The sequence below is a fragment of the Ictidomys tridecemlineatus genome, chromosome 3, assembly GCF_052094955.1.
Source record: "Ictidomys tridecemlineatus isolate mIctTri1 chromosome 3, mIctTri1.hap1, whole genome shotgun sequence".
Lineage (NCBI taxonomy): Eukaryota > Metazoa > Chordata > Mammalia > Rodentia > Sciuridae > Ictidomys > Ictidomys tridecemlineatus.
The window spans coordinates 15,906,189-15,933,555 of NC_135479.1; the positions used below are offsets into that span (position 1 = coordinate 15,906,189).

Consider the following 27,367-nt stretch of genomic DNA (forward strand, 5'->3'; position numbering starts at 1 on the left):
ATATGATAGGCAAGCACTCTACCACTGAGGACATTCCCAACCCTTGTTTTATTTTATCTCATTTCATTTTATGACAGGGTCTAAATTGCTTAGGCTGACCCAGAACTTGCAAATCTCCTGTCTCACTTTCTAGAGTAGCTGGGATCACATGCATATACTACCATGCCTGGTTCTACTGTGCATTTTAACTTTATTTTGTTTGGAGACAGGGCCTCACTAAATTGACCAGGCTGGTCTTGAACTTGTAATACTCCTGCCTAAGCTGTACTATGTATTTTTAATGGACAGGCAATATAAACCTGCAGTTGTACTTACCTAAAACATCTTTCTTGTAGCTTCCCCCAATTAGTGCCCTGCTTTTGATTTCCTTCAGCCAATTTCTTAATAAAACTGTGCTTACCTGAAAAGGTTTCTTTGTGAATGTGAATGTATCTTATTCCCCCCACCCCACATAGACTATTAGCCCTCTGGGGATAGGAGCCATGTTTTATGTTTCTTAGATCCATGCATGTTGTTACTTATATGGTGTCAATTCTTTTTCACTGCCAAGTAGCATTCCATTGTATGAACAAACCACAAGTTGTTTACATATTCACCTGTTGCTAGACACCTGTGAACAAAACTGCTATAAATATTCCTGTACAAATCGGTTTGTAGACATTTGCTTTTATTTCTCTTGAGTAAATACCAGAAGTGGTACTGCTGGGTCAAATGGTAAGCATATAAGTAAGTGTATATAAAAAGAAATTGCCCCAGAGAGGAATAGTAGTACACTCCTGTAATCCCAGCAACTCGGGAAGCTCAGGCAGGAGCATCACAAGTTTGAGGCCAGTCAGGGGAACTTAGTGAAACCCTGCCTCAAAACAAAAAATGAAAAGGATTAGGGATGTGGCTCAATGGTAGAGTATCCCTGGGTTCAATCCCCAGAACCACCATAAACAACCAAATTGTCTTCAAACAACCAACCAGCTATACAATTTTACATTCCTACTAGTATAAGAAATTGGGACACCAACACATCTATACCAGCACTTGATACTGTCAATGTTTTTACTTTTATTATATGTATATAATAATATGGTTTCACTTGTTTTTTTTGTTTGTTTCTTGTTGGTCTCAAGGAATATTCTACTACTGAGCTACACCTCGAGAACTTTAATTTTTTTTTTTTTTTTTTTTTTTAAATTTTGAGACAGGGTCTAGTTACATTGTCAAGTCTAGCCTGGAACTTGTGATCTTCCTGCCTTAGCTCCAGAGTAGTTCAAATTATAGGGTGTGAACACCACTATATTCAGCCTACCATGGTCTTAGTTTTGAGTTTCCCAGATGCCTAATAACGTGCAGCATCTTTTCATATGATGACCATTTAGATATCTATAAATATTTTATAAAGTTTCTGTTCAAGATTTTTTGCTTGGGCTGGAGTGTAGCTCAGTGGTAAGAGTGCTTGTCTTGCATGTGTGAAGATCTGGATGCGATCCTTAGCACCACATAAAAATAAAGGTATTGTGTCCATCTGCAATTAAAAATATATTTTTTAAAATATTTCATTTTATTTTTCCTCTTTCTTTTTTGGGTAGTGCTGGGGATTGTACTCAGAGACTTTTATATGCTAGGCAAGTGCTCTATCCTGAGCTACACTGCCACCTCCATCTTTTCACATTTTTAATGTTTTTTTTTTAATTTTTAAATTATAGGAATCTTTACATATTTTTATTTAAAAAACTTTTAATGTTATTAATATTTCCTCTCAATCTGTAGTGGCATTTTCATTTGTTTCTTTATATTCCAGCATGGTATATTGGACATTTGATAAATATTCATATTTAGAAAACTGAATTATTTTATAAACAAATCTAAATTATCTATTAATATTAACAAATATAAAATTGTATTTTTCTATGATAACTGAGGAGATGGCATTATGTTTGTTTTTTTGTACTATGCTACTCAGAGTTTAGTACAACTGGATGAATCCATGTTGATTTCAGGAAGAGTCCTGAAATTTTAAATACATTCTCTGTATTAACATGTTAATATTATTTCTCTTTCTCATAAAAATGTAACAAAGTAATTTCCCTTCTATAAAACTGGTTAATAATTAAAGAAATGAAGCAAAGTTCTTCCTAGTATCTTTGATCTCAGTAAAATAATCCCTTTCATTTTGACTAAAAAACTATGCTCCTTTAACCTTTAACAGCATTCCAAATTTTTCAAAAAAAGTAACCAGTAAAATGGTCAATTCTCCAGCTCATAATCTTTTAATAACTTCATTGGGAAGTACTGACATTTTAAAACTTATAAGAAATAGTTACTAATAACTACTAAAGGCAGGCTGCAACTAACCAATTACTAAAGTAAAGGAATATCCACCAATTTGTAATCATATGCAAAAATATGACAACTTCATTTTTTTGAAGCACAAAGCACTTAATTATCACATTTGTTATAAACAAAAGGAATTCCAAATATCTTTGAAACAAAAATCTCACTATCATTAAATGTTTATAAATAGTAATAATATACTCACTTCAATTAATCAGATAAACAAAAAAATTTAAGATTGCAAACCCTAGGTTAGGGGCATGGCTCAGTGGTAGATGCTAGGCTAGCATGCACAAGGTCAAACCCCCCAGCAACACAAAAAAAAAAAAAAAAAAAAGTGTGTGGGGGGGCAATCAAGAAACATCCCAAACTCTACTAGAATAAGCTGTCAATATCATACTCAAAACAATTAAACAGCCAGAAGGTATATCCCTCTTATCACTCTGGAGGCTAGGTCTGATGTCCATGCAAAGAAACCAGAAGCAATGGTGCAAACCTGATGTTCATGCAAGGAAAATAATTCTAATTATCAAAAAACAAGAAGTCTTTTTCTAAAACCCCTATTTTACAAAATATTTTCATCTCAGGTAAGAAGTAAAAAGCCACTCAATGACATACATTATGTATCTTGGAATACAGAGCTCAGGCCACCATTAATGCACTAACCTTTTCTATAAGGAGTTTCTTGCTCATTGTGACACATCTATTTAATCGTTCCTTGTATTTTTCTAGCATCTTTTGCTGTTCATCAATCTGCCTTCTCAAATCACAGTTGGCCTTCAATGGAAAAATATGTTTTTAATTAGCTCCAAAGAAGACAGATTAATAGAAAAGTAGTTTCTAGGGAAAGAGAAAAATCATTTCTGTTATTAAATCAAAATCAAAATTTAGATTCAAATAGATAAAAGTAACCAAGTCTTTTTAAAAGGTAAATAATTCATCCTTTTAATCTTGCTTAATAGTATCTATTCATCAATAATGAATTCTGTTGTTAGAAATAGGCATGTTTTTCTACTAATCATATTTTATTCCTCCCAATACCCAGATACAACTCATTGTGTACATCACAAGTGCTTAAACCATCACAAAATACAATAAAATTTAGAAAAATCCATAACTATTTAGTGTGAGGGGTGATTAACAATATACACATTAAATACTTACTGAAAGTGATTAAGCACTTACAAAAAAGTACAGAATATTTTCTAAACCATATAATGTTCTTTAAGTTCAATTTGTCCTTTGCTTTCTAATTCCTATCTCTAAAGAAAAAGAAAGGTGAATTTTCATAAATGATTCTCACCAGAGAAGCAAGCCAGGCACACCTGTGCCCACCTAACACAGAACTAACCAATAAGGATCTAGTTCAAGAATGCTGGAATGTAAATACACAGTTAAATTAGCTGTGGCCAGGGGCCTACAGAATAGGCTAAATATTTTGAAAAATTCAAGCCTCCTTAAGAGAATGTAAGAACTACTAAGCCAATATCAAATTTGACTTGCAACTCCTGAATTTATTCTTCTTGGGCTAAACAAAAGATCTGTACTTATTTGGCAAATAATGCTACCTTATAACATCCTTGAATTGTGAAAAAAAATCTATTATTTCCAAACAAATGATTCAAGCACTTCTGAAACAATACAAAGCACAAAAGGAAGATATTACAGGACTCTCACTTTTTGAGACTTTTCAGCTTCATCTTTAAAGTGACCTGTATGAAACAGCTTCATCTTCAAATGGTTCTATTCTCCCCATAAACACAATGCTTCACTTTAGTTTTTCTCAGGACAAACTAAAGTGGTGTCTATGTCTAGTCGTAGACACCATATTATTAAAGATGAAAAAGTACAACTACATATGACAAATGTGACCTATTCATATTAAACAACCTATAAGAAGCTAAAGATGATATAATAGTTTTTTTCTTTGTGGTAATGGAGATTCAACCCAGAGATGTTCTACCACTGAATTACATTTCTAGCCCTTTTAAAATTTTTATCTTGAGATATGGTCTCACTCAGTTGCCCAGGCTGCCTCAGCTCCATAGTAGCAACCATGTAATGTTTATGTGAAATCCAATCTACTTTTAGAAGGTAAATGTTTCCTCAAAATCTGAAATCAAGTAAACAATTACAATCAATTAACCTCTGGCAGTTGAAAGTTTTAAAAAGTTCTAAATGTTTATGGTTTCTGGACTAACAACTTCTATGAGTTTATGTTTAAAGTGGAAACTGGCTAATAGTGCCCAGCACAGCCATACCCAACATCTGACAAAAAAAGAAAACTCGATCAATGACTGATTCATTTTATATCTGAAAGCAGATATAAAAACCTATGGTCTCTCTCTTTGACTGCCTATCCTCCAGATTCAAAACACAAATTCTAACCAACTTGAAAAAAGGGCAGTTGGACTTCTGTGTCTTTGTTTTTGCATGATCTATTCCCTTACTACTAATCTGTATCCATATAAAATTACAACCTTCAAAAAACAACGGAGTAGGAGTTGGGGGTATAACAAAAAGGCAGAGTCCATGCTTAGCATGAATGAGGCCCTGGGTTTAATCCTTGGCACCTGCCCCTCACCACCACCAAAGGCAATGGAGTAGAGGGTGAGGGTGAGTTAAGGAAGTATACTGCCTTCTGAATAATGAAAATAAACTCTAAAAACAAACAATCAAAACAAACAAACCAAAAAAAAAAAAACAAGTAGGATAAGTTTTCCACAAATCATTTCAATTCTTCTACCTTTACCCACCATGCTGGGGATCAAATCCAGGGTCTCATGCATGCTAGGCAAGCACTCTACCACTGAGTTATACTCCAGCCTCATGAGGCTATGAAGGAAAAAAACAAGACCATATCCTTTTTTGGTCCAGCAAAGTTACTTTGGACAAAATTCCTTCCAAATGTTGGAAATACTTATACTCAAAGGATACTCCATATATCTTAGATAGCAATTTCATCAAGACTCAAATCAATAAAAACAAGAATAAGAGCAATTCTAAGCAAGTGAACAACGAAGATGTAAAACAGGTGCTGAGTCTATTCATGGCTTCCTCACTCAACGTTGGAGAAAAAGATATAAATAAAAATAGGCCTAAGGAATATATTTCTGAATAAGAAAAGGGAATATCAGCTTCAAATGAGACAAATGATCATATACAGATATCAAAAAGTTATTTCAAAATATTGCCCATCATATTTTACAAAATGCAAGACATGTGTGAAATAGGAAACAAAAAACCATAAAGAATATACAGGGTGTGTTAAGAAAGTACATTGATTACATAAGGGGGGAAAATCGAGTAACAAAAAAATGTAAATAACAGAATCAAAATTCACATGAACTGCAAGTAAATAGCAGAAAATATATAGAACATAAACAACATTTTAAAGATCCAGAAGAAAGGGCCAATCGTATTAAATGAAGCATAAAATGTCAGGAAGCCAAGATATCAGAGATTGAAGTTAGGAACTAAAGAGGAAAATCAATAATAAAAAGGGGAAAAAAACAGTAAATTAGGTACAATCACACATTTTCAGAATAAAAATAGAGACACTCACACATAGATGTAACCTGGTAAAATTTGACAGGTTGTTTATTCCTTTGGCCATGGATTCTCAGATACACTAAATGCTAGAAAAATCAAAGGTGTGTATGTGTATGTTTTAGAGAGACAAGGAAGGAGGCAGGGGTGAGAGAAAGAGAGAGAGGTAGAGAGAGACACAGAGAAAGAGATACCTGGGAAACAGAACAGGTTATAACACAAAAATATTATAGAGAGTGCTGTCTTTTTCATGAAAGGGTAAAGGAAAGAATTTCCCAGCTCTATAAGGGCAAAGAGAATTTAACACTGACATAGCTTTCCTGAAAAAAATAATTACTTAAAAGTGTAATAATTCAGTCAATTAATAGATGAAACAAAAAGACAAAGGCCATGTAAAAAAAAAAAAAAAAAAATGAAAGCAACATTGGTCATGGTGACAAGCCTGTAATCCCAGTGGATAAGGAGGCTGAAGTGCCGGGATATTGCTCAGTTGGTAAAGTGCTTGCCTCCCCTGCACAAGGCCCTGGGTTCAATCCCCAGCACACCCCCCCTACCACCGCAAAAAAAAAAAAAAAAAAAAAAAAAAAAGCCAGCTTCAGCAATGTCGAGGCACTAAGCAACTTAGTGAGACCCCCTCCCCTTTTTTTCTTGGTACTAGGGATTGAACTTAGGGATACTCTGCTGCTGAGCCATATCCCCAGCCCAATTTTTTATTTAGAGACAGGGTCTCAACTGAGTTGCTTAGCACCTCACTTTTGCTGAGGCTGGCTTTGAACTTGTGATCTTCCTGAGCCTTGCAAGCCCCTGGGATTACAGGTGTGTGCCACTATGCCCGGCTGAGACCCTGCCTCTAAATAAAATACAAAATAGGGCTAGGGATGTAGCTCAGTGGTTGTGTGCCACAGAGTTCAATTCCTGGTACCAAAAAAAAAGTAGCAACAATGAACTGTAAACCTATTTCTGTAAATTTGAACATAAAATTTCCCACAAATGTAAGAAATTATTCTCATATAAAATAGTAATAATAACAGAATTTATTAATAAAGAGTATATTTATGGTTTGGATCAATGCTAAGTCTTACAGAAGACAAAGTAGAAACAAGCTATCTTACCCTATATTTTGATTAATTACAGAAATACAATAAAAAATCTTTCGAAAGGCAGACAACTAGTGTCATTTTAAATCATTTTTATTATTAAACATCCTTTTATTCAGACAAAATGATACTCCAAAGCCCAATAAAAACAATTAATCAAAGTAAGGCTGCTGATTCCCACCCTAACATGTCATAGTCCATTGAGACAGTTAGAAATTACCACCTTAGTACAAATAAAGGTCAAACCTATTCATTCTATATCACTGGAAGGATGAAAATGCTAGCCAATTTCATTTATAAATCAGTAATATTTGTGTATATGTTATGAATGGCTCAAACAATTACTGAAGGGCTGGGCATGGTGGTACACACCTGTAATACCAGAGGCTTGGGAGACCAAGGCAGGAGAATTGCAAGTTTGAGGTCAGCTTTGGCAATTTAGTGAGACCCTGTCTCAAAATAAGAAATAAAAAGGAGGGCTGGGACAGAGGACATGGCTCAGTGGTAGAGAGCCTCTGGGCTCAATCTCCTATTACACACATACACACAGAGACACACACACACACACACACACACACACACACACACACACACACAGTATCTGAAGTAAATGTACAAAATGTGTATCCTAGTTAACCATTCTGTATTCTCTATTACAAAAAAAAATTATAAAAGGAAAACAATAAATATTTTATTCTTTTTGTTGGTGCGGGGTCAGTACCAGGGATTGAACTCATGGATACTTGAACCCCTAAGACATATCCCTAGCCCTATTTTATATTTTATTTAGGGTCTTAATGAGTTGCTTAACACCTCGCTTTTGCTAAGGCTGGCTTTGAATTTGTGATACTCCTGCCTCAGCCTCAAACCACTTACAGGCGTGTGCCACCGTGCCCAGCAAACATTTTACTCTTAAAACAACAACAACAACAAAAAAAAACTGTGGGTCAATAATGCCAAGCTGCATATTCAGAATATATTTTGAAAAAATCATGGTACATCTTCCAAATAAATTTCAGACTAGGTGTTTCTTTTGTATGCACAAAAAATTTTTAGATGACGAGGTTATTGAAAGACACAAAATAAAAACTGCACTGAAAAGTCCTTGTTAATATAGTTTTCTAAATTAAAGAATAAAATAATTTCCCTAAAATGTGAAAACATACTTAGTCCCACAGTTTTGGATGAAATATAACATTCCACATATCTAATTCTCTAAATAAAAATATTAAAATATACAACATAAGATTTTACTGTAAAGACTGTTGAGAAAGTATGTATGATCCTGGTTCCCACTTAGATTCCCTCAGATTAAAGAAAAGTAACTTAATTATCTGGCTTTAGTAATTATTTCCATGCTATGCACATAACCCAAACATATATAACAGTACTTGTTATAAAATTTCTTACATTTTAATACTTACTCTTAATAAATCATCTATTCTTCCTTCTTTCTTCTCTAAGTCAGAATTCTTACTATTTTCTAGTGCAGATATTTTTTCTATTGTGAGGTCAGACTACAGAGACAAAGGCAATACAAATTTAGGATTAGTCTCAAAATAATACATGTCAACACATTTGACTCATTACTTTTCTGCAAAAAAGTATCTGCTTACAAAAATGGCCTATAATCATGTGGCTCAGGATATTAAATTCACTTTCCTCATCCCAATCTTCAAATCTTAACTATAGGTTCCTAAAATCTCACTACACCAGCATGTCAAAACTCAAGCTAACACTGGAATCAAATATGAAAATTCTCAAAACTACTATGCATTGAATAAAATAGAAATGCAGTACTCTAGAAATGAAATGAATTAAATAAAAAGACTCAAGGGCTGGAGTTGTGGCTTAGCAGTGGAGCGCTCCTCTAACACGTGCAAGGCCCTAGGTTTGAACCTCAGCACCACATAAAAATAAAGGTATTGTGTTCGACAACAACTAAAATAAAATATTTATTTATTTATTTATTTATTTATTTATTTTTAAAGAGAGAGTGAGAGAGGAGAGAGAGAGAGAATTTTTGATCTTTATTTTCTAGTTCTCGGCGGACACAACATCTTTGTGTGTATGTGGTGCTGAGGATCGAACCCGGGCCGCACGCATGCCAGGCGAGCGCGCTACCGCTTGAGCCACATCCCCAGCCCCTAAAATAAAATATTTAAAAAAAAAAAAAAAAAAGGACTCAAAGGGCAACTTGACCAAAAATCTCTAAGGAACAAACATGCCATCTAGTGGAAATAGGGAGCAATCAGAAGGGGAAAAGTCTATTTAACCATCTAGATGCTGGTGGTTCAAATAAAATTAAACTCCACAGGGTCACATAAGTTTTAAGATAAGAAATTCTAGACTGCTAGGCATCCCGTCTTGAAAGCAACAGAGTGCCAAAAGAGGCTGCAAGAACACCCAATATACTACTGGTTAACTCAACACTAGAAATGGAGGATATATCTACTATACTTTTCAGATACAATTGTTAAATGTTCACAACATTCTCTAAATTCTGAAGACTGTTTTTCGAGGAAATTATATTGGTATAGCACAACTTAAGTTTAGCTCGGTCTTGCAAGGGAAGTAAAGGAATACATATATTGACTAGTTCCAGAAAGTAGGTAATTATATTTATCAAAAATATACTGTAAGCACTTTCCTAATAAGCATTTTGTAAACATTGTCTGAGGTAATAAGGATCAACCACATTTTACAGATAATTTCTTCTAAAGAAGCTGCGGCCCAGAAAGATAAAGTATAAGCAGCAGAACCAGAATTGGAACCCAAGCCTCCAGACCTCAAAGTGTATACTCTTTCCATGCTGAAGTAAAACCATTTCTGCTACAATACCAGAAAGGTAAAGAAAAGCCTCAAACAGCTAATGCACATTTTACAAAAACTTTAAATACTCATAATGCAAATTCTGAATATAATGCACACAAGAGATACAGTCAAAGATGTAAGGAGAAGATCAAGTGAGGAATCACAGATTTTCTACATGTTTAGGTTTACTTCTAAGCAGAACTTCTCCACTGTTTATCAACCCCCAACCTACCTGGGTCTGTCTGTGCTGGATGGAGATCTGCTTTTGAGAGCTGCAGGAATGCTCTGTGTTGCCAGATCCTGTGGAAGAGGGACTGTTTTGCTGAGCCTATAATAAAGGTATATCACCAATCACAGAAAGGCTTGGCAGCTTTCTCCACAAACATTTTTATGAATACAATTACTTCTATATAAAATAAATCCTATCTGATAAAAGTCAGAAGTCAGGTGTGCTGGGGTTGTGGCTCAGAGGCAGAGCACTTGCCTCACACAAGTGAGGCTCTGGGTTCAATACTTAGCACCACATAAAAATAAATCAACAAAATAAAGATTTAAAAAAAAAAGAAGAAGAAGTCAGGGCCACAAGGTTAAGGCGAAAGCAAAACAAGTTGAATGAGATACAAGGGCTAGATATGGTAGCTTAAGACTATATTCCTATAAACAGGTTTTATTTTTATTTAATTAATTTATTTTTGAAGCCTGGGTCTCTCACATGGTAGGCAAGCACTCTACTACTGAGCTATACCCCAAACCTTGTAAATAGGTTTTAAAGTATCAAATACTTACAAATGAATTTTTTAAATGTTTAAGTTACAGAAATGAACAGTTCCTTCATGGGCGCTCTCTCGTCCATCGAGGACGTCCACAGAACAGGGTAGAGGAGAATGTGGCTGCAGAGTCGCTAATCAAGACCTCCAGAGAACCAAGCAGGAAACAGGTCTGATTTTATTGCGCAGTTACCATGTATATATACTCAGGCAGTAGCTAAGCAGATTACAGGCAGCCACCAATGCAATTTTGGCTAACTGTCCTTGCAGTGACCAATTGAGAAGTGGGCCATGGAACAAGTGCAGGGACTAGAACACATGGCCTCACGCCTAGGGCTGTGCCTACAGGGTATGCAGCCTGCCACTCAGATGCCCTTGACATATGCCATGCATACAGTACTCCATGCACTTGTCCCCACATTCCTCCAATAATTATTTGCTCTTTTCACTTATGTTTCAACATGTCTTTATCAGAAAAGGCAAGTGAAACATCCAATGCATAGGGGATACACATGAGTACAGACAGACAGGACTACAAACTATTATTCAGAAAACTCTCTAAATACACCAATATTATCCATAAACACTATGTGTATAAAACTTTAGGCTTTAGGCCAATATCCTCACTTGCTAACTGAACATTCTAAAGCATCTTTATTATTTATTTATTGTAGCACTAGGGATCAAACCCAAGATCTCAGTCATGCTAGGCAAACACTCTACCACTGAAATATAATCCTGTTATGGCTGTAATCCCAGTGACCCTGGAGGCTGAGGCAGGAGGATTTTGAGATCAACCTCAGCAACTTAGTGAGACCCTGCCTCAAAGCAAACAAACAAATAAATAAATAAATAAAAATAAGTAAAAAGCGCTGGTGAGTGTGGCACAGTGGTTAAGTCTTTGAATTATTGCTCTTACTCATTATTATATTAATAGTAATATAACCATTTATTGAGTAATAAGTATACGCTACATGCTTCAAAGTCATTGTACATGTAACCCTTACAAAGTATTATAAGTTATTTTTTATTATTTCCATTTTACAGATAAAGAATATACAAATCAGGGCTGGGGTTGCGGCTCAGTGGTAGAGTGCTCATCTAGCACGTTTGAGGCCCTGGGTTCGATCCTCAGCACCACATAACAAACAAAATAAAGGTATTATGTCCAACTACAACTAAAAAATAAACATTAAAAAAAAGAATATACAAATCAGCTGAGCACTGTAGTACATGCTCTTAATTCCAGCTACTCAGGAGAATGAGATAGAAGGATCATGACTTGAAGACCAGCATACACAACTTTAGTAAGACCCTGTTTCAAATTAAAATGGGCTAGGGATGTAGTTCAGTAGTAGAACCTGCCTAGCATGTGGCAAAGCCCCAGCTTTAATCCCTAATATCACCCAGAAAAACAAAAAAACTACATATATACAACATTAATAAATATATCGATATATTATTAATAACTATCAATTATTAAATAATTAAATGTATTGATAAATATTAATATTTACATATAACTATGTAAGATCACAGAGCTAGTAAGTGGGGGAACTAGAATTGGAGGCTGTCTGCATCCACAATAACTGCTCTCAATCACCAGAGCAAACTATTACAGCTAGGTGATAAGTAAGCTAATGAGTTCCTACACATTATTTCATGGAAGTATCACTACAGTCTTTTAAGGAGGGCAGTATAACTAACCCAATTTTTATTTCTTCATTCACTGACTATTTATAGAGTAGTCCCTTTATCTAAGCACTGTGTTGGGTTCTTGTGACACATGGCCGAAGAAGATGAACATAAACCATCGATCCTTATTTTGCCTTAATGAAACTTAAAAATGAAGAGAAGATTTAATGAATACTCAAATATGGGTGCAAAGAAACTGTTGAAAGAACAATTGTAACAAATGCAAAATTACAATTAGGAGAAGTACTTTAACACCACACAACAGGATATGAAAGCTAATCTAGAATAAAGGGGTTGACTTGAAAAAGCTAAAGATCTGAAGGTAATCAGAGTCAAAGACAGGAGATGATTGAGTCATTCCAGAACATGGAAGAAGATGCTAGGAAAAGAGAAAAGATTGATATGGGGTTCAGAGAAGGTAAAAGAGAGGAACTCACCTCAAAGAGGCTGTTAAACAACTTGTGCAGCCAGTAAATGTCAGAATTGTGATTAAAAGCCAGGTCTATGTCATTCCAAACAACTAAAAATTATCTGTACCCTTTCTAAACTTCAGCAAAACCAACTGTTTCTTATTGATTAGGAGTCATCATTAAGCACCTTAAGTATTACACTGCAAGTATTACAAGACAAGTATTGTCTCCTTCGGTTATCATTAGATTGCTTCTTACAATCTTTTATTTTCCTATTTGTTTTTAAATAAATTTGACTGAACTAAAGGGCTCGTCTATAAATTTCTAGATTTTGATAGGGAGACTTTGCTAAAATGCTCATTTTCGAAGTTTTCTTCCAGTAAACTGATAGTACTAAAATATGATTTAGTGGGATACTTCTAAAATCTTTCTGTAAAAATATGGATGATAAGAAGTGTAAAAGTTAACTGAGGAAGTGGGCTACAGTTGTTAGGAAAGCAAATCCAAATGAAAGTAATGTTTTTAAAAGGTAAAAGGTATATACAAATATAAAATCCTAATGTGACAACATGAACCAATAATGGAGAAAATGCTCTAATTTTGAGCACTTGTTTTATATTAATTGTGGATCTCTATGCCAAGTCCTGTGTTAAATACCAGAAATGCAAAACTGAAAAACAATAGCTTCCACTTTCCCACCAAGTCGTTTCAGAATAATGTCCTAGGACAATGATAACACAATCTGCCTAGTTAGCCTGGTGCCATTGCAGCTATGAATTAAGCAGAGTTCCAATACTCTATTAGGCTTTCCAGAGAAAACAGAAGAAAAGAATGAGACAGTAAAATAAAATTTTTCTAAGATAAAAAGGGAAAATTTTAGAGTAAAACATCTACTACATGGCAAGCACTATTAATGGGAAAATAAAATAGTGGGTAGACTTCAGAGACAAAAAGATACCATGATTTAAATAAATGTAGAAAAAGCATTCAAGACTCTTTCATGTTAAAAACATTTAACAAACTCAGACTAAAGGAAACTTAACCCCCCAAAAGGGTCATCTTTGAAAAATACAGAGTGAACATCATACTTATTTTCAAAGACTTCGTGCTTGTGCTAAGAGCTGAAACAAGACAAGACTGTCTATTCTCACTTGATCTTAGCCAAAAGGCCGAGAAGCGATGAGACTGTCTATTCTCATAACTTATATTCAATGATGTACTTGAGTTCTAGCCAAGACAATTAAGTAAGAAAACAAAATAAAAGCACCCAGAATGAAAAGCATGTAAAACTGACTATTTTCAGATGAAACAATTTTATATGAAAAAAATCCTTTTAAAAAAAAACTACCAGAATTAACATATAGACTTCAGCAAGATTGTAGCATACAAGATCGACATTAAAAAAACTACTGTGGGCAGGAATATAGCTCAGTTGATAAAGTGCTTGCTTCACATGCACAAAGCCCTGGCAACACACACACACACACACACACACACACACACACACACACACACACTCACACAGACTGTATTTCTATCCTCTTAACAATCACCAATCTGAAAATTAAATTAAATGGATACTATTAAAATACAAGTAATCAAAAAGGATACTTAACAAAAGAAGTGCAAAATCTAGATGTTTAAAACTGTAAAACATGATAATGCACACCTGTAATCCCTGAGACTGGGGAGGCTGGAGCAAGAGGATCACAAGTTTAAAACCAGCCTGAGCAAGTCAGAATCTGCCTCAAAACAAAAACTCAAAAAGGGCCAAAAATTTAGCTAAGTAAAGTCCTTGCCTAGCATGCATTAGCTCTGGGTTCAACTCCAGTTACTAGGAAAGGGGGCGAGGGGTGGGAGTTTTGGTGAGAATGTAGAGAAATTAGAATATACTGCTGATCAAAATATAAAATGGTCCAGCTACTGTGAAAAACAGTTTGGTAGTTCTTCAAAAATATACTATATGACCAACAATTTCACTCCTCAGCATATTAAAAAAAGAAAGAAAGAAAGCAAACAAACATATCTAAACAAAAACTTGTACATGAATATTCATAGTAATATTATTTATAATAATCTAAGTGTGAAATAATTCAAAGGTCCACCAACTGATGAAAGGATAAATAAAGCTAAGACCAGATGGGCACAAAAAGAATGATTATATTTACTTATGTACATCCATGAAAATCCATGAGGCCAGGACTTGGGATATAGCTCAGTGATACAACGCGTGCTTAGCATGTGCGAAGTCGTGGGTTCAATCCCCAGCACCAAGAAAAAAAAAGAAGAGAAGAAAGAGAGAGGGAGGGAGGGAAGAAGAAAGAAAGAAAAAATCCATGAGGTCATAATGATATCAAAGAGGAAGCTATTTGTTACTATTTGATGAAGCCAATATTATAATCAACTCCCTATTTTAAAAATTAAAAATTTATTTTAAAAATTGAAATTGGTAATTAAAGGGGTAAAAAAGTAAGCATTTAGCCTGCCTTTCTAGTAAAACTATGTCAATATAGTCTAAGAAGCAGAGATGATGAGAGGAAAGTTCTATTTCACATTAAAATAAACACTAAATGAAGTATGGTGCTAGGCACAGTGGTGCATACGTGTAATCCCAGCAACTCAGTAGGTTGAGGCAGAAAGATCCAAGTTCAAGATCTGCCTGGGCAACTAAGAAGGCCCTAAGCAATTTAGTGATACCCCTGTCTTAAATTTTTAAAAATTTAAAAAGGGATTGGGAATGTAGCTCAGTTCTAAAATGCCCCTGAGTTCAATCCCCAGTACCAAAGCAAATAAACAAACAAAAAATCTTAAAAAAAAAAAAAAAAAGTTAGTTTAAATATATAATAATAAATCTCAAAAAAGTATGATAATGTTAATTTGGGTATATAGAAAAAGGTAACTATTTTGTAGAAAATGCCTGTTAAATTATTTAGATGGGAAGTCAAAAATTCTGAAATTATTTTAAAAATATGTCAGCATAAATAAAGCTAACTACATTATTATTATCATTAGTAGTAGTGGTAGTAGTAGTAGTAGTAGTTTTTAAATTCAGTTTTTGGGGGTTGCAGTTGTAGCTCAGTGGTAGAGTGCTTGCCCAGCATGTGAAAGGCCCGGGGTTTGATTCTTGTGTGTGTGTGGCGGGGTGAGTGGGAGGTTTCAAACTTTCAATTACATCTGAATAATGTTAAATGATACAGCTTTTAAGGAAATAATAGGCCTGGCATTAAAGGGGGAAAAAGAAAAGAAAAAGATCTAGTAGACCTTGACAAATTATTTCATTCAATAAAAACTAATTCAATGACTATGAACGACTGTTTTCTTCTCAAAGAGTTCAATAAAATCATTTGGTTTTGCAATGTCCAACAATGAAACATCATAATAATTATAAAAGTTCCTCAATCACTTTCAGGTCTTTTAGAATAATTTTCAGAATAGAAAAAGACTCAGTTATAGGTAAAATAACAAACTAAATAACACACACTTAGTAAGAATGACTAAAAACTTGAAAGATACCAAAGGAAGGCTAGGTCAATATTATGAGTATGTTAAGCTTATCTTTCATATGGGGAGTAAATAGATCTTGTTTAAAATTGATTAAATAAGAGAAGTTAAAATGGTAATCAATAGAAAAATCTAAACAACAAAATGTCAGTAATGGTTATCTCTCCGAGGAGTACAGAGCAAGGATTTTCACTTGTTCCCCATTGATTTAAAAAACAAATTTCCTGTTACATAATTTTATATATTAAAAGATCAAATTCCTACCATTCTATCACCTACTATTTTTCTCAGCACATATTTAGAGATATTTCATTTTTAGCATACACACAGCTATTTCACTTTTTTGTCAATTATATAGCATTCCATCATATAAATGTATTATAATTTATGTAACAAACCCCATCTATGAAAAGTGCTTTTATTAATTCATGCAACACATAATTACACTGAATTCCTTTCAGAGCAAATCCCATTCAGGGCATTGGAGATACTGAAATGAACAGAGCAAAGTCTTTGACCTGTGGAGCTTATATTCAAGAGTAACACCCAAAGAAGTACATTATAAGAATGTTAGCTGGTGATAAGACTAAGAAGAAAAACAAAGCAGAGCATTAGAGCTAAATATTGAGTGAGGCAGTCAGAGAGGAACTATTATTTCATACAGTCTAGTCAGACCAAGAATACTGAGGGAGTAGGAGGCATGCTAGTATCTAGGGCAACAATGTTACGGCAACAGTGAGTATAAAGGTCCTGAGGTAAGAGCATTGCTGGTAGCATCTGAAGAAAAAGGAGCCAGTGTGCATGAAACTTGATAGTTATGAGATGGGGACATGGAGGACAAACCACATAGGGGCATTATAAAGACCTTTTGGAAAGTAGAGTGGCAGGCTTGGACTTAAAGTTTCAATAAAATCACCATGTTTTGTCACAAAGAGATTAAAAGGAAATCAAGGAGTCCAGTTAGAAGGCCAAAATTTCAGAGGGAGACATGGTTTAGAATGGAATGGCAATAGTTGGTGGAGGTGAGGTGTGAGTAGAACTCTAAAAAATAATCTGAAGATTTATTGATAGCTTTGAATTTGGGGTATAATAAAAAGAGAAGATAAGAGAGAGATAAGAATGACTCCAAGGGTCTTAGTCTGAAAAAGAAGAGTTAACAATATTGAGATGTGGAATGCTGTGGGGAAAAAAGGTTTTGAGTGGAAGAACAGAATGGAGTTCAGTTTGGGATATGTTAAATTTGATATGCTTGTTAGAAAGAGGAGATGACTAGAAGCAACTGACTATGTAGGTCTGGAATTCAGGGCAGAGATCTGACTACAAGCATACACATAGGAACCCTCTGCACATAGGTGAAAGGCATTAGTAAACAAAGAAACGAGATGAAAATAAATAGAAAATGAAGGAGAATAAAAAGGAACACTGAGTCCTGGAACATGCCAATGTTGATAGGTTCTGGGAGAAGGGAACGATTCACCTATAGCTAATGAAAAATGCTGGATGAGTTCTGAGAAATGATCACTGGGTTTAGTAACATAGGGGTTACATCCTCTAAAACACTTATTGAGGAAAACTGCTTCCAATTTTTGTAATTACAAATATCTCAACAAAAATCTTTGTAGTTTCATGGGAATGGAATTTCTGGACCCAAGGATATATAAACTTAAAATGACTATTCTAATTAATTTCTAGTTAGCATAAAACTACCCATCTCCATTATTATCACCTACATTGAGAATTATCAAATTTATTAATCCTTGACAATTTGATAGTTCATGAACATTATCTTGTGTTATTTGGAATTCCTTTTATGGCCTAAGTTGAGCTCCCCGCCAGGATTAGTTGTTTGGCTTTTTCTTTCCTTTAAAGCTGCCTTTGCAGTGGTGACTTCAGTTCTGAAAGACACTCCTAATAATGGAATGATAGGGCAATGGAGCATTCTCTTATTTGATACCACCCTTATACCTGATGGGGCAGAGAAACCAAGGGAAATAATAACTTTTGATTCCAATTGCATTATAACTTGGCAAATTAAAATGAAGTCAAGCTTTTATAATACTTGAATTCTTGTTCTTCAAAAAGGGAGAAATAAGTAAGTTGAACTAACAGATAGCTGAATATTCCTGGAAAAAGTAAGTATATGAACACTCCAAAGGGGTGAGAAGACAAGTTTGTAGGAGCCCTGCCTACATATTGAACTCTGCTGACTTGAATTGGTTTATATAAGTGATGGCTGAAGTTTAGAAAATTTATTTTTAGTTATACAAATATTCTGGTTGTAAAGAATTAACCTGCATTTTCTTTGCTTTTTTTGGCAATCTAAGATTATACATTCCTTCCCACTCAGTGCTCAGACTTCAACAAAGCAGCCGCTTTCAGGAGCCTGAACCAGGAGGGACTGAATAAAAGCATAATAACTCTAGAAGGGATAGAGAATGAAAAATATCCCCATCTCTACTAAAATAATTAACCCAACTTCATCAAGAAGCCCCAGGACAATGACAAGCATCTGAATAAATTGAGCCTTAGTACTCACTGAAACGAAAGTAAAGCAGAGGCCAGCACCCCTTTGTGCTAACTGTTCTGTGTCAAGCCGAGGTTTTGCTAGCATCACTGACATGAGGGTTGGCAGAGCAGATTGTTCCTCTGGTGCCTCCTTTGCAGCACTGCCATCTAAACCATAGAGGGGCTGCTCTACTCGCCGCTGGAAAACATTAAAGAAAATACATAACATAGATGAGAAAGAAAATCTGATGGTGCCAAATTATTCAACAGGTTAAAATATAGTTAGAAAATATAAGATGAATGAATTAAAAGAAAACAAACTTCTCAGGAAAACAATTATAGCAAGGATAACAACATTATCACTGGATTATTACCTGTCTATAAACCTGACTTACTCAAATTTTGTTCAATGACATTTAAAAGGTTCTATGTTTATATAACTCTGAACTTGAAGATTACTTTGTAGAGACTGATAAATGAACTTCATAATACTCTATCCTATACAAGATACGTTATTTCCATCCTGTAGGTAAATAAAGAATTAAGACAACCGTCCCATGACTTTATAAACCGGACTTACTTCACTCTTCTCTTTTCTATACCTTATATGCATTCTCTTTTCTATACCCCTTACATGCAAAAAAACCTAAAATACATGCAAACAAAACAACCATAATACACTAAAATAATAATAAATCACAATTATGGTTTATTCCAGAAATATAAGAATGTTAAATAAAAGAAAATCTACTAATGTAATTCATTACAATGTTAGGGGAAGAAAATTATGATCTTCCCTTTGGATGTCAAAAAGATTTGCATATTTTTGGTCAACTTTTAAAAACCAAGGTACCCAATTTTAATACCTGAAAGAGTACTTTTTCAAAAATCAGTAGAAAATGTAATTAACGATGCTACACTAGAGACCCCTTTAACTAAAATTAGGAGCCAGGCAGGGGTGACACATTAATACATTCAACATTGTTACAGAAGTTTTAGCCAAGATAATGATGAGGGATAAAAATGGGGAATAGTCAAAAGTGTCATTTTTGGATGATATAAATATTCACAAAGAAAACCAAGCAAATCAACTGAAAAACTACTACAATAAACAAGCAAGTTCAGTAAGATGGCCACACACAAAATAAGTGTACAAAACCTAGTAGATTCCCCCAGATACCAACAATAATTAATTATAATCAGCGCATATAATGGAAGAAAAAGCAGATTCAAAATAGTTAAAAAAATTGGTCTGGGAGATGTGGTGCACACCTGTAATCCCAGCAATCTAAGAGGATGAGGCAGGAAGACTGCAACTTTAAGGCTAGCCTCAGCAAGCTAGCAAGGTCTAAGCAACTTAGCCTCAAAAGAAAAAAAGGAAAGGCTGGGGAGGTGACTCAGTGGTTAAATGCCCCTAGTACCAAAAAAAAGGAAAAGAAACAAAAAAAGGGCTGGGGATGCAACTCAGTGGTAGAGTGCTTGCCTGGCATGCATGAGGCCCTGAATTTGCAGCACAAATAAGTAAATAAACAAAATAAGTAAATAAATTTTAAAGATAAATAAAATAGCAGGAAAAAAATCTATAAAATACTAAAACAAGAAATATGAAGGACCACAAGAATGGGAAGTTATACTCCATGTAGGTATAATATGTCAAAAATACATTATACTGTCAAGTGTAGCTAAAAAGAACAAATAAAAACTTTGAAAAAAGAAATTAAAAGAGCAAAAGCAATTCTTTAAAACAAAAAATAAAAAAGAAGTATGAAGGACAGCCAGGCACACACAATATCACATGCCTGTAATCCCAGCAACTCAAGAGGTTGAGGCCAGCCTGGGCAATGTAGCATGACCCTGTCTCAAAATGAAAAATAAAAATGGGATGGGGATGTAGTTCAGTGGTAGAGCATTATAAGGTTCAATACCCAATCCTGGAGTGAGGGGAGGAGGAGGAAGAAATATGAAGAATATATGTGAAGAAGACTACATAGCTTTACAGATGAATATAAAAGATTATGTAAATTAAATGATGATTTCATATTCTGGAATTCAAATTGTCTAGATAGTAAATTTCACCAAAAACCAATATTTACAGGGTTTATTTATTTTGTTTTGGGCCTTTCAAAGAGGAAGTGTTATGGTAGAATAGTGGTCATATAGGTTCACTTTTCATGTTTGTTCTAGTGGAATTTAACAAATTAATTTTGAGATTCACTTGGAAAAGTGGTGAAAATTAGCCACATAATTTTTGATAAAGAATACCAGGGACACTAGACTAGATATCAAAACATACTATAAAGTTACATTAAGTGTAAGAACAGACAGACTGACCAGTGGCACAGAAAAGAGAATTCAGAAACAGATTCATATAATATGGATATGTTATTTGTGACTAGAGTACATTTCACATTATTGGGTATTTATTAAAAAGATGATGGGATATTTGTAAAGTATTAAGAAAAAAGGGTAAAGTAGATTCCTACCTTGTATCATATGTAAAATTCATAAGAAGAAAACATTAAAAAAAAGTACTTTTATACCTTTTTACTGGTAAAGGACATTTTAAACATGACATGAAAAATATAAAACATACTGGAATACCTATGAATAACACAAAACATTGACAAATTTGATTTCTTCAAATTTTTATACTCCTAAATGTTAAGTGTCAACATAAATTTATAAGACAAGATTACAAATAGGCAAAAAAATATTTATGATATAAATGATGAATTAGCAACAACCCCCTCTCCTCACCCCGTACTGGGGATCAAGCCCAGGACCTTGACATGCTAGGGAAGTGATCTACCACTGAGCTTATCAATCTTAATAACATGCTTCTATTCATCATTAAGGAAAAAAAATATTCCAATAGAGAAACAGGAAAAGGACCTAAACAAGTATTAAAAGAAAAACAGAAAAAGCCATTCCACATATGGAAACGTATTTAATATCACTAGTGAAGAAATGCAATTAAAATAAGGGATTTTTGTCACTGGCAGACATTATAATGACAAAATCAGTATTAGTGTATGCAGAAATTGGTAATCTTTTTTTTTTTTTAATATTTATTTTCTAGTTTTCGGCAGACACAACATCTTTGTTTGTATGTGGTGCTGAGGATCGAACCTGGGCCGCATGCATGCCAGGCGCTACTGCTTGAGCCACATCCCCAGCCCGAAATTGGTAATCTTAAACTGCAATAACCTTCTAGCAATTTACATACTTGGGAATTGCAATCAAAGAAATTTATCTGAAGAAAGAAAGATGCATATATGTACAAAGACATTCTTTACAACACTATTCACAGAATACACAGATGTTTACAGGATATTAGTTAAATAAAATAATACAATGAAAATGAGGAAAATTATAATGTAAACATACATGTACACATCCAGAAAAGGTCTAGAAACACTTTGCCTCACTGGACTCTTCTTTAGAAACCATTCTTTTGGAAGGTGCCTTCTATTATACCACTTTGAAATAAGAATTGCCAAATTTTTATAGACTACCTACACTTCATCAGGAAAAGCTATTTAACATTTTCACTGTAGGCAATAAAAGTAAAACAAGCCAATCATGTGATTCTGACAAAGGAGTTTAGCTTTTCAATCTACAAATAAAGTCTTCTTCAAGATTAATGTTTCTACTATACCAAAAGTAACAGCCTAAATTCAGGTTCCAGAATACTTATGATACCCATTTATCACAGTGTACGCTCACTACTTAGGTAAATGCATATATCTCTGAAGCCATGATACTAAAATAAATCATTCTGCCATATATTCAATGAATGTCTGCTAAAGTCTAAAAAATGTTAAAAATTTTCTGTAAATATAGGCAGGCTAAGATGTCTAAACCAATTTTCTTTTTGAAAGCAACTATAAAGAGAGGATAAAATATTTTTAAGGGACATTAAAAGCACTTAAGATTTGACAAAATATAAGGAATGTGCCAGGGAAACAAATCTAAGGAAAATTAGGAATAGCAGACAAGTAAAAAATCTCCAAAGTCAGATGTGGCCCTAAAGGCACCTGCAATTATTGAATTTCCATGTCTAGGGCACTGTGGTGTCCAGCAGACAGGTCTATCAACAAGAAACCATTTCCAGTTCAAGCTGGGTGGGTCTCCAATACAGCTGGACTGCACTCTCAGTAAAAGGGTAAACCAGAGGAAAATTTCTGCCACCCTGGAGGTGTGCAAGAAGTTGCCTTGACAGTGCAGGGGTCAGGAGTTCCCCTGAAAAATGCTAAGACAATACAAATCAATATTTCTTAATGGTTGAGACAAAAAAGAAAATAAACCAATCAAACAAAATACAAGCCATAAATTCAGTAAAGTAGTATTAGAGAGGTAAAAATCTCTAAGCACTAGAAAGATGCCAATAAAAATTCTCCCTGTGAACCCACACTCATCCTAGACTTTGAAAAACCACACAAATAAATTTTCAAGAACAATGAGGAGCACACTGCTAGAAAACAAAACACAAAAGAAACAAAGTCATAAGCAATAACTAAGGAAAGCAAGAAAAAGCAGGAATGGATTCATAAATAATTCACATACCAGAATTATCTGACAGAGATTATAAAATAGCCACCTGTACAAGATTTAGAAAAAATAAAGAGGGTAACACAGTGCATGGTGGTGCATGCCTGTAATCCCAGCAACTTAACTCCAGCAGAAGGATCACAAATTCAAGGTCAGCATTGGCAACTCAGGAAGATGTGTCTTTTTTTTTTTTTTTTTTTGGTGGTGCTGGGGATTCAACCCAGGGCCTTGTGGGTTCAATCAACTGAGGTCCTACCAACTGAGCTACAGCTCCAGCCCTCAAATTTTTAAAAAGTTAAAAGGGCTAGGGATGTAGCACAGTGTAGTATACTTCTAGCTACAATCCCCAGTACTACAAATATAAATAAATACAGGTATAATTTTTTATGGGTGGGGAATGGTTAATGGGGATTGAACTCAGGGGCACTTGCCCACTGAGCCCATCCTCAGCCCTATTTTGTATTTTATTTAGAAACAGGGTCTCACTGAGTTGCTCAACACCTCGCTTTTGCTGAGGTTGGCTTTGAACTCGCAATCCTCCTATCTCAGCTTCCTGAGCTGCTGGGATAGATATAAATAAATACAGGTCAATGGTAGAGTACTTGCTTAGCATGCATGGAGCACTGAATTCAATCCTCAGCACCAAAATAAATAGATAGATAGATAGATAGATAGATAGATAGATAGATAGATAGATAGATAGCTATTTGTGGGGAATATTTCTTAAAAAGCAACAACAAAGGCTGGGGTTGTGGCTCAGTGGTGGAGTGCTTGCCTCACACATGTGAGCACTGAGTTCAATCCTCAGCATCACATTAAAAAAATAAATAAATAAACAAAATAAAGTTATTTTTTAAAAAAAGCAACAAGAGGCTAGGACTGTAGCTCAGTGGCAGAGGGCTTGCCTCACACATGTGAGGTACTGGGTTCTATCTGTCTGCAACTACAAAATATTAGGGAAAAAAAAAAGCAACAACAAAAATTAAGAAACAAATGGGGTTAACAGCTAATTAGAGGGAAAACCCAGATAATTTTGGTGCTGAAAGGCAAAAGTATCCAAATAGAGACAAAAAGAATATAAAAAAATGAAGTTAAGAGGCATGAGGCGTGGTGATAAAATAGATGGTCTGACATATAGTTTGCTGAGGAAAAAAAGAATGGGGCAGAAATGATATTTGAAGAGATAATGGCTAATTATATCTGGAAATGGTAAAACACAACAACCTACAGATTCTAAAAGCCCAACAAATCACAAGCAAAAGAAAAAAAAAACTTCCAAAAATCAGGGAAAAATAAAGTTATTTCAACAAACAAAAACCTAGAGTTAAATCCTAGCAGACATATATCAAAGGCAAAAAAGAAAGTGACTTCAAATAGAAGGTATAAGATGCAATAAGAAAATATCCCCTCTCCTCCAAAAAGTAAATATATAGATAAATCTAAATGAATAGGGAGAGCATGAAACAATAATGTTTTATGAGATATTTTATTATTTGTATTTTTGGTTTTTGGTGGTTCTCGGGATTGAACCCAGAGGCACTCTACCACTGAGCTATACTTCTAGGCTTTTAATTTTTTATTTCTATTCATTCATTCATTCATTCATTCATTCATTTATTTATTTATGAGAGACAGGGTCTGCCAAGTTGCTAATGCTGGCTCTGAACTTGTGATCCTCTTACTTCAGTTTCCCAAGCCACTGGGATTACAGGTGTGTACCACCATGCTTGACTTATGACTTTTTAAAAAACAAAATAAAAAACATACCCTGTCCCCAACTAAGTCAGTAGCAGGGTAAATAAGTTAGTGCTCCAAGATCAGCATTTGACACTTGGGAAGAAGGTAATACTGGCATACTTAATATGCATGTTGGAATTTCTGAGAGAAACACCAAAGAGGACCTAGCTGCTACTAGAAGAAGAAAACATGAAATGATTACACAATGACAACAAAAAAATCTATCTAAATGAAAGTAAAACATGAAAGAAAAAAGAAGGTAAAAGAGGCAAGACAAGCAGAAAACATACTAAAAGGCAACATATTTAATTGTTGTAAATAGAATAAAAGTTAAAAGAAAAATTTTAGGTTGTATAAAGAAAAAAAAAAAAAGAACAGTATGATATTTGCCAGAAAACATATTAGCAAAAAGTCAAAAGTATAAGAATGAAAGGTGTAGAGCCATATGCAGTGGCATGTATCTGTAATCCCAGCAACTCAGGCGGCAGAGACAAGATGATCACAAGTTTGAAGCCAGATTAGGCGATTTAGCAAGATTCTGTCTCAATATAAAAAATAAAAAGAGCAGGAGATATAATTCAGTGGTAGAGCACCCTTCTGTACTGCTAAAGCAAAATGAGGAGGAAAGAAAAAACAAAAAAGAAAAAAAAAAAAGACCCTACTCTCATGAAATTATCATTCTAGTCAGATTACATGAGAAACAAATTATAGTTAAAAACTGAAATAAATTATTAAGTAAAACATTATTTTAAAAAATACCACTAATCAATGGCAATGATCTCCAATAAACACAATATGAATAAATCTCACACAAGTAAAAAGAAGCCAGACATAAAAGTTTACAAAAAGTATAAAAACAGGGGGGGAAAATGTTATGCTAGACAGCAGTGATGTCTGGTGACAGAGAGGGGGTTAAAAAATGGAAGGGAACATAGAAGACTTCTGCAGAGTTGGTAATAGTTTTGTTTTTTATGCTGGTACAGTTTGTGAAAACTCACTGAACTACAGACTTAACACTGGGTATGTGTACTCTTCTGTTAAGTATAAACATGAATCACTTAAAAATGTTAGGTATATATCAAAATTTATGTGTGTGTATGCATTTGGGTGTAGGGGGTAAGAAATTAAGAATTAAACTAAAAAACAAGATTCAAGGACTAGAAACAGAGTGACAAAATTAAAGAAATGCAATTTTGGAGAAGCTGGACAGCGAAGACCATTCTGCTAAGGTCTTTTTTTTTAATTTATTTTGTTTTCCCTTTTTTAAAAAAAAATTGAGGCAGGCCTTGCTAAGTTTCTGAGGCTGGATCTGAACTTGGTGATCGTCCTGCTTTAACCTCCCAAGTTGCTAGGGCTAAAGGAGTGTACCACCCCTCCTCTCTAATGTCGTTTTTGAGCAACAAAATGTTGAAGTGATTGTTGGTATAGGGAAAAGAATGTTTTGAATGAGTGAATAACAAGACAAAGGTCATGAAGCAAAAAAGTACTTCACAGTGTTGGAGGAGGCCAGTATGGTTGTCACTGCATGGGTGGCAGGAGGATGATCATATAGAGGCTGTTAAGCACAGTGTCGGAAGCAAATGAACAGTTCTAAACAGAGGAATGGCAGAGTGATCCTTAAATTCTTTTTTTTTTTTTAATTTATTTTAGTTGTAAATGGACCTTTATTTTTATTTATTTAGATGTGGTGCTAAGAATCAAACCCAGGGCCTTACACACTCTAGGCAAGCGCTCTGCACCCCTGAGCTACAACCCCAGCCCCTGAGACTTTTCTTAACAATCACTCAGGCACATGTGAGACAAGGGGAAAAAATAGGGAGACTATGCTGGACACTAAGGCAGAGATCCAAAAGATCAAAAAATGGTTGGAATCTAATATGTTTTAAAGGAAAAACAGGGTTTTCTGGTGGATTATATTTGGGGAACGAGTTATAATCTGAATAACTGGATGAAAAACACTGTCATTTACCAGGAGGTTAGATTATAGGAAGAGCAGTTTGTTGTTTTGGTATGAAGGGTTCCATTTTAGACATGTAGAAGTTCAAGTTGTGTGTTAGATACATACTTGTAAATGTCAAATGGGGAGCTGGATACATAATTATCAGAATCCATATGAAGGATGCGCAAGTTCATTCATCCCTAAAGTCACATATAAATACTGGTGCAAGAGATACCTTACTACAATATCTAGCTCAGGTATTATCAACTTTGGCACTATTGACATTTTGGATCAGGTAATTCTTGCTGTAGGGAGGTTGTCTTAGTAGAATGTTTACTAACATCCCTGGCCTCTGCCCAGTGTTGATGCAAATAGTATGTCAATGTGAAGTAGGAGCACATGAAAGTTCTTTTCCTGATTGTTTCTATTTTCTCAGTAAAATAAAAAAGCAAGACCATCAGTTTAAAGTTTGGAGGT

General features: G+C 34.6%; 1 protein-coding gene across 1 annotated transcript in view; it reads right to left on the bottom strand.

The window, feature by feature from the left end:
* Positions 1 to 27,367, bottom strand: part of Tlk2 (tousled like kinase 2) — a 116,547-nt gene that overhangs the window by 41,266 nt on the left and 47,914 nt on the right. The window contains 4 exon segments of the mRNA XM_078041915.1: positions 2,992 to 3,102; positions 8,396 to 8,488; positions 10,018 to 10,113; positions 18,695 to 18,862. Of these exon segments, the coding sequence (XP_077898041.1) occupies positions 2,992 to 3,102; positions 8,396 to 8,488; positions 10,018 to 10,113; positions 18,695 to 18,862 (468 nt within the window).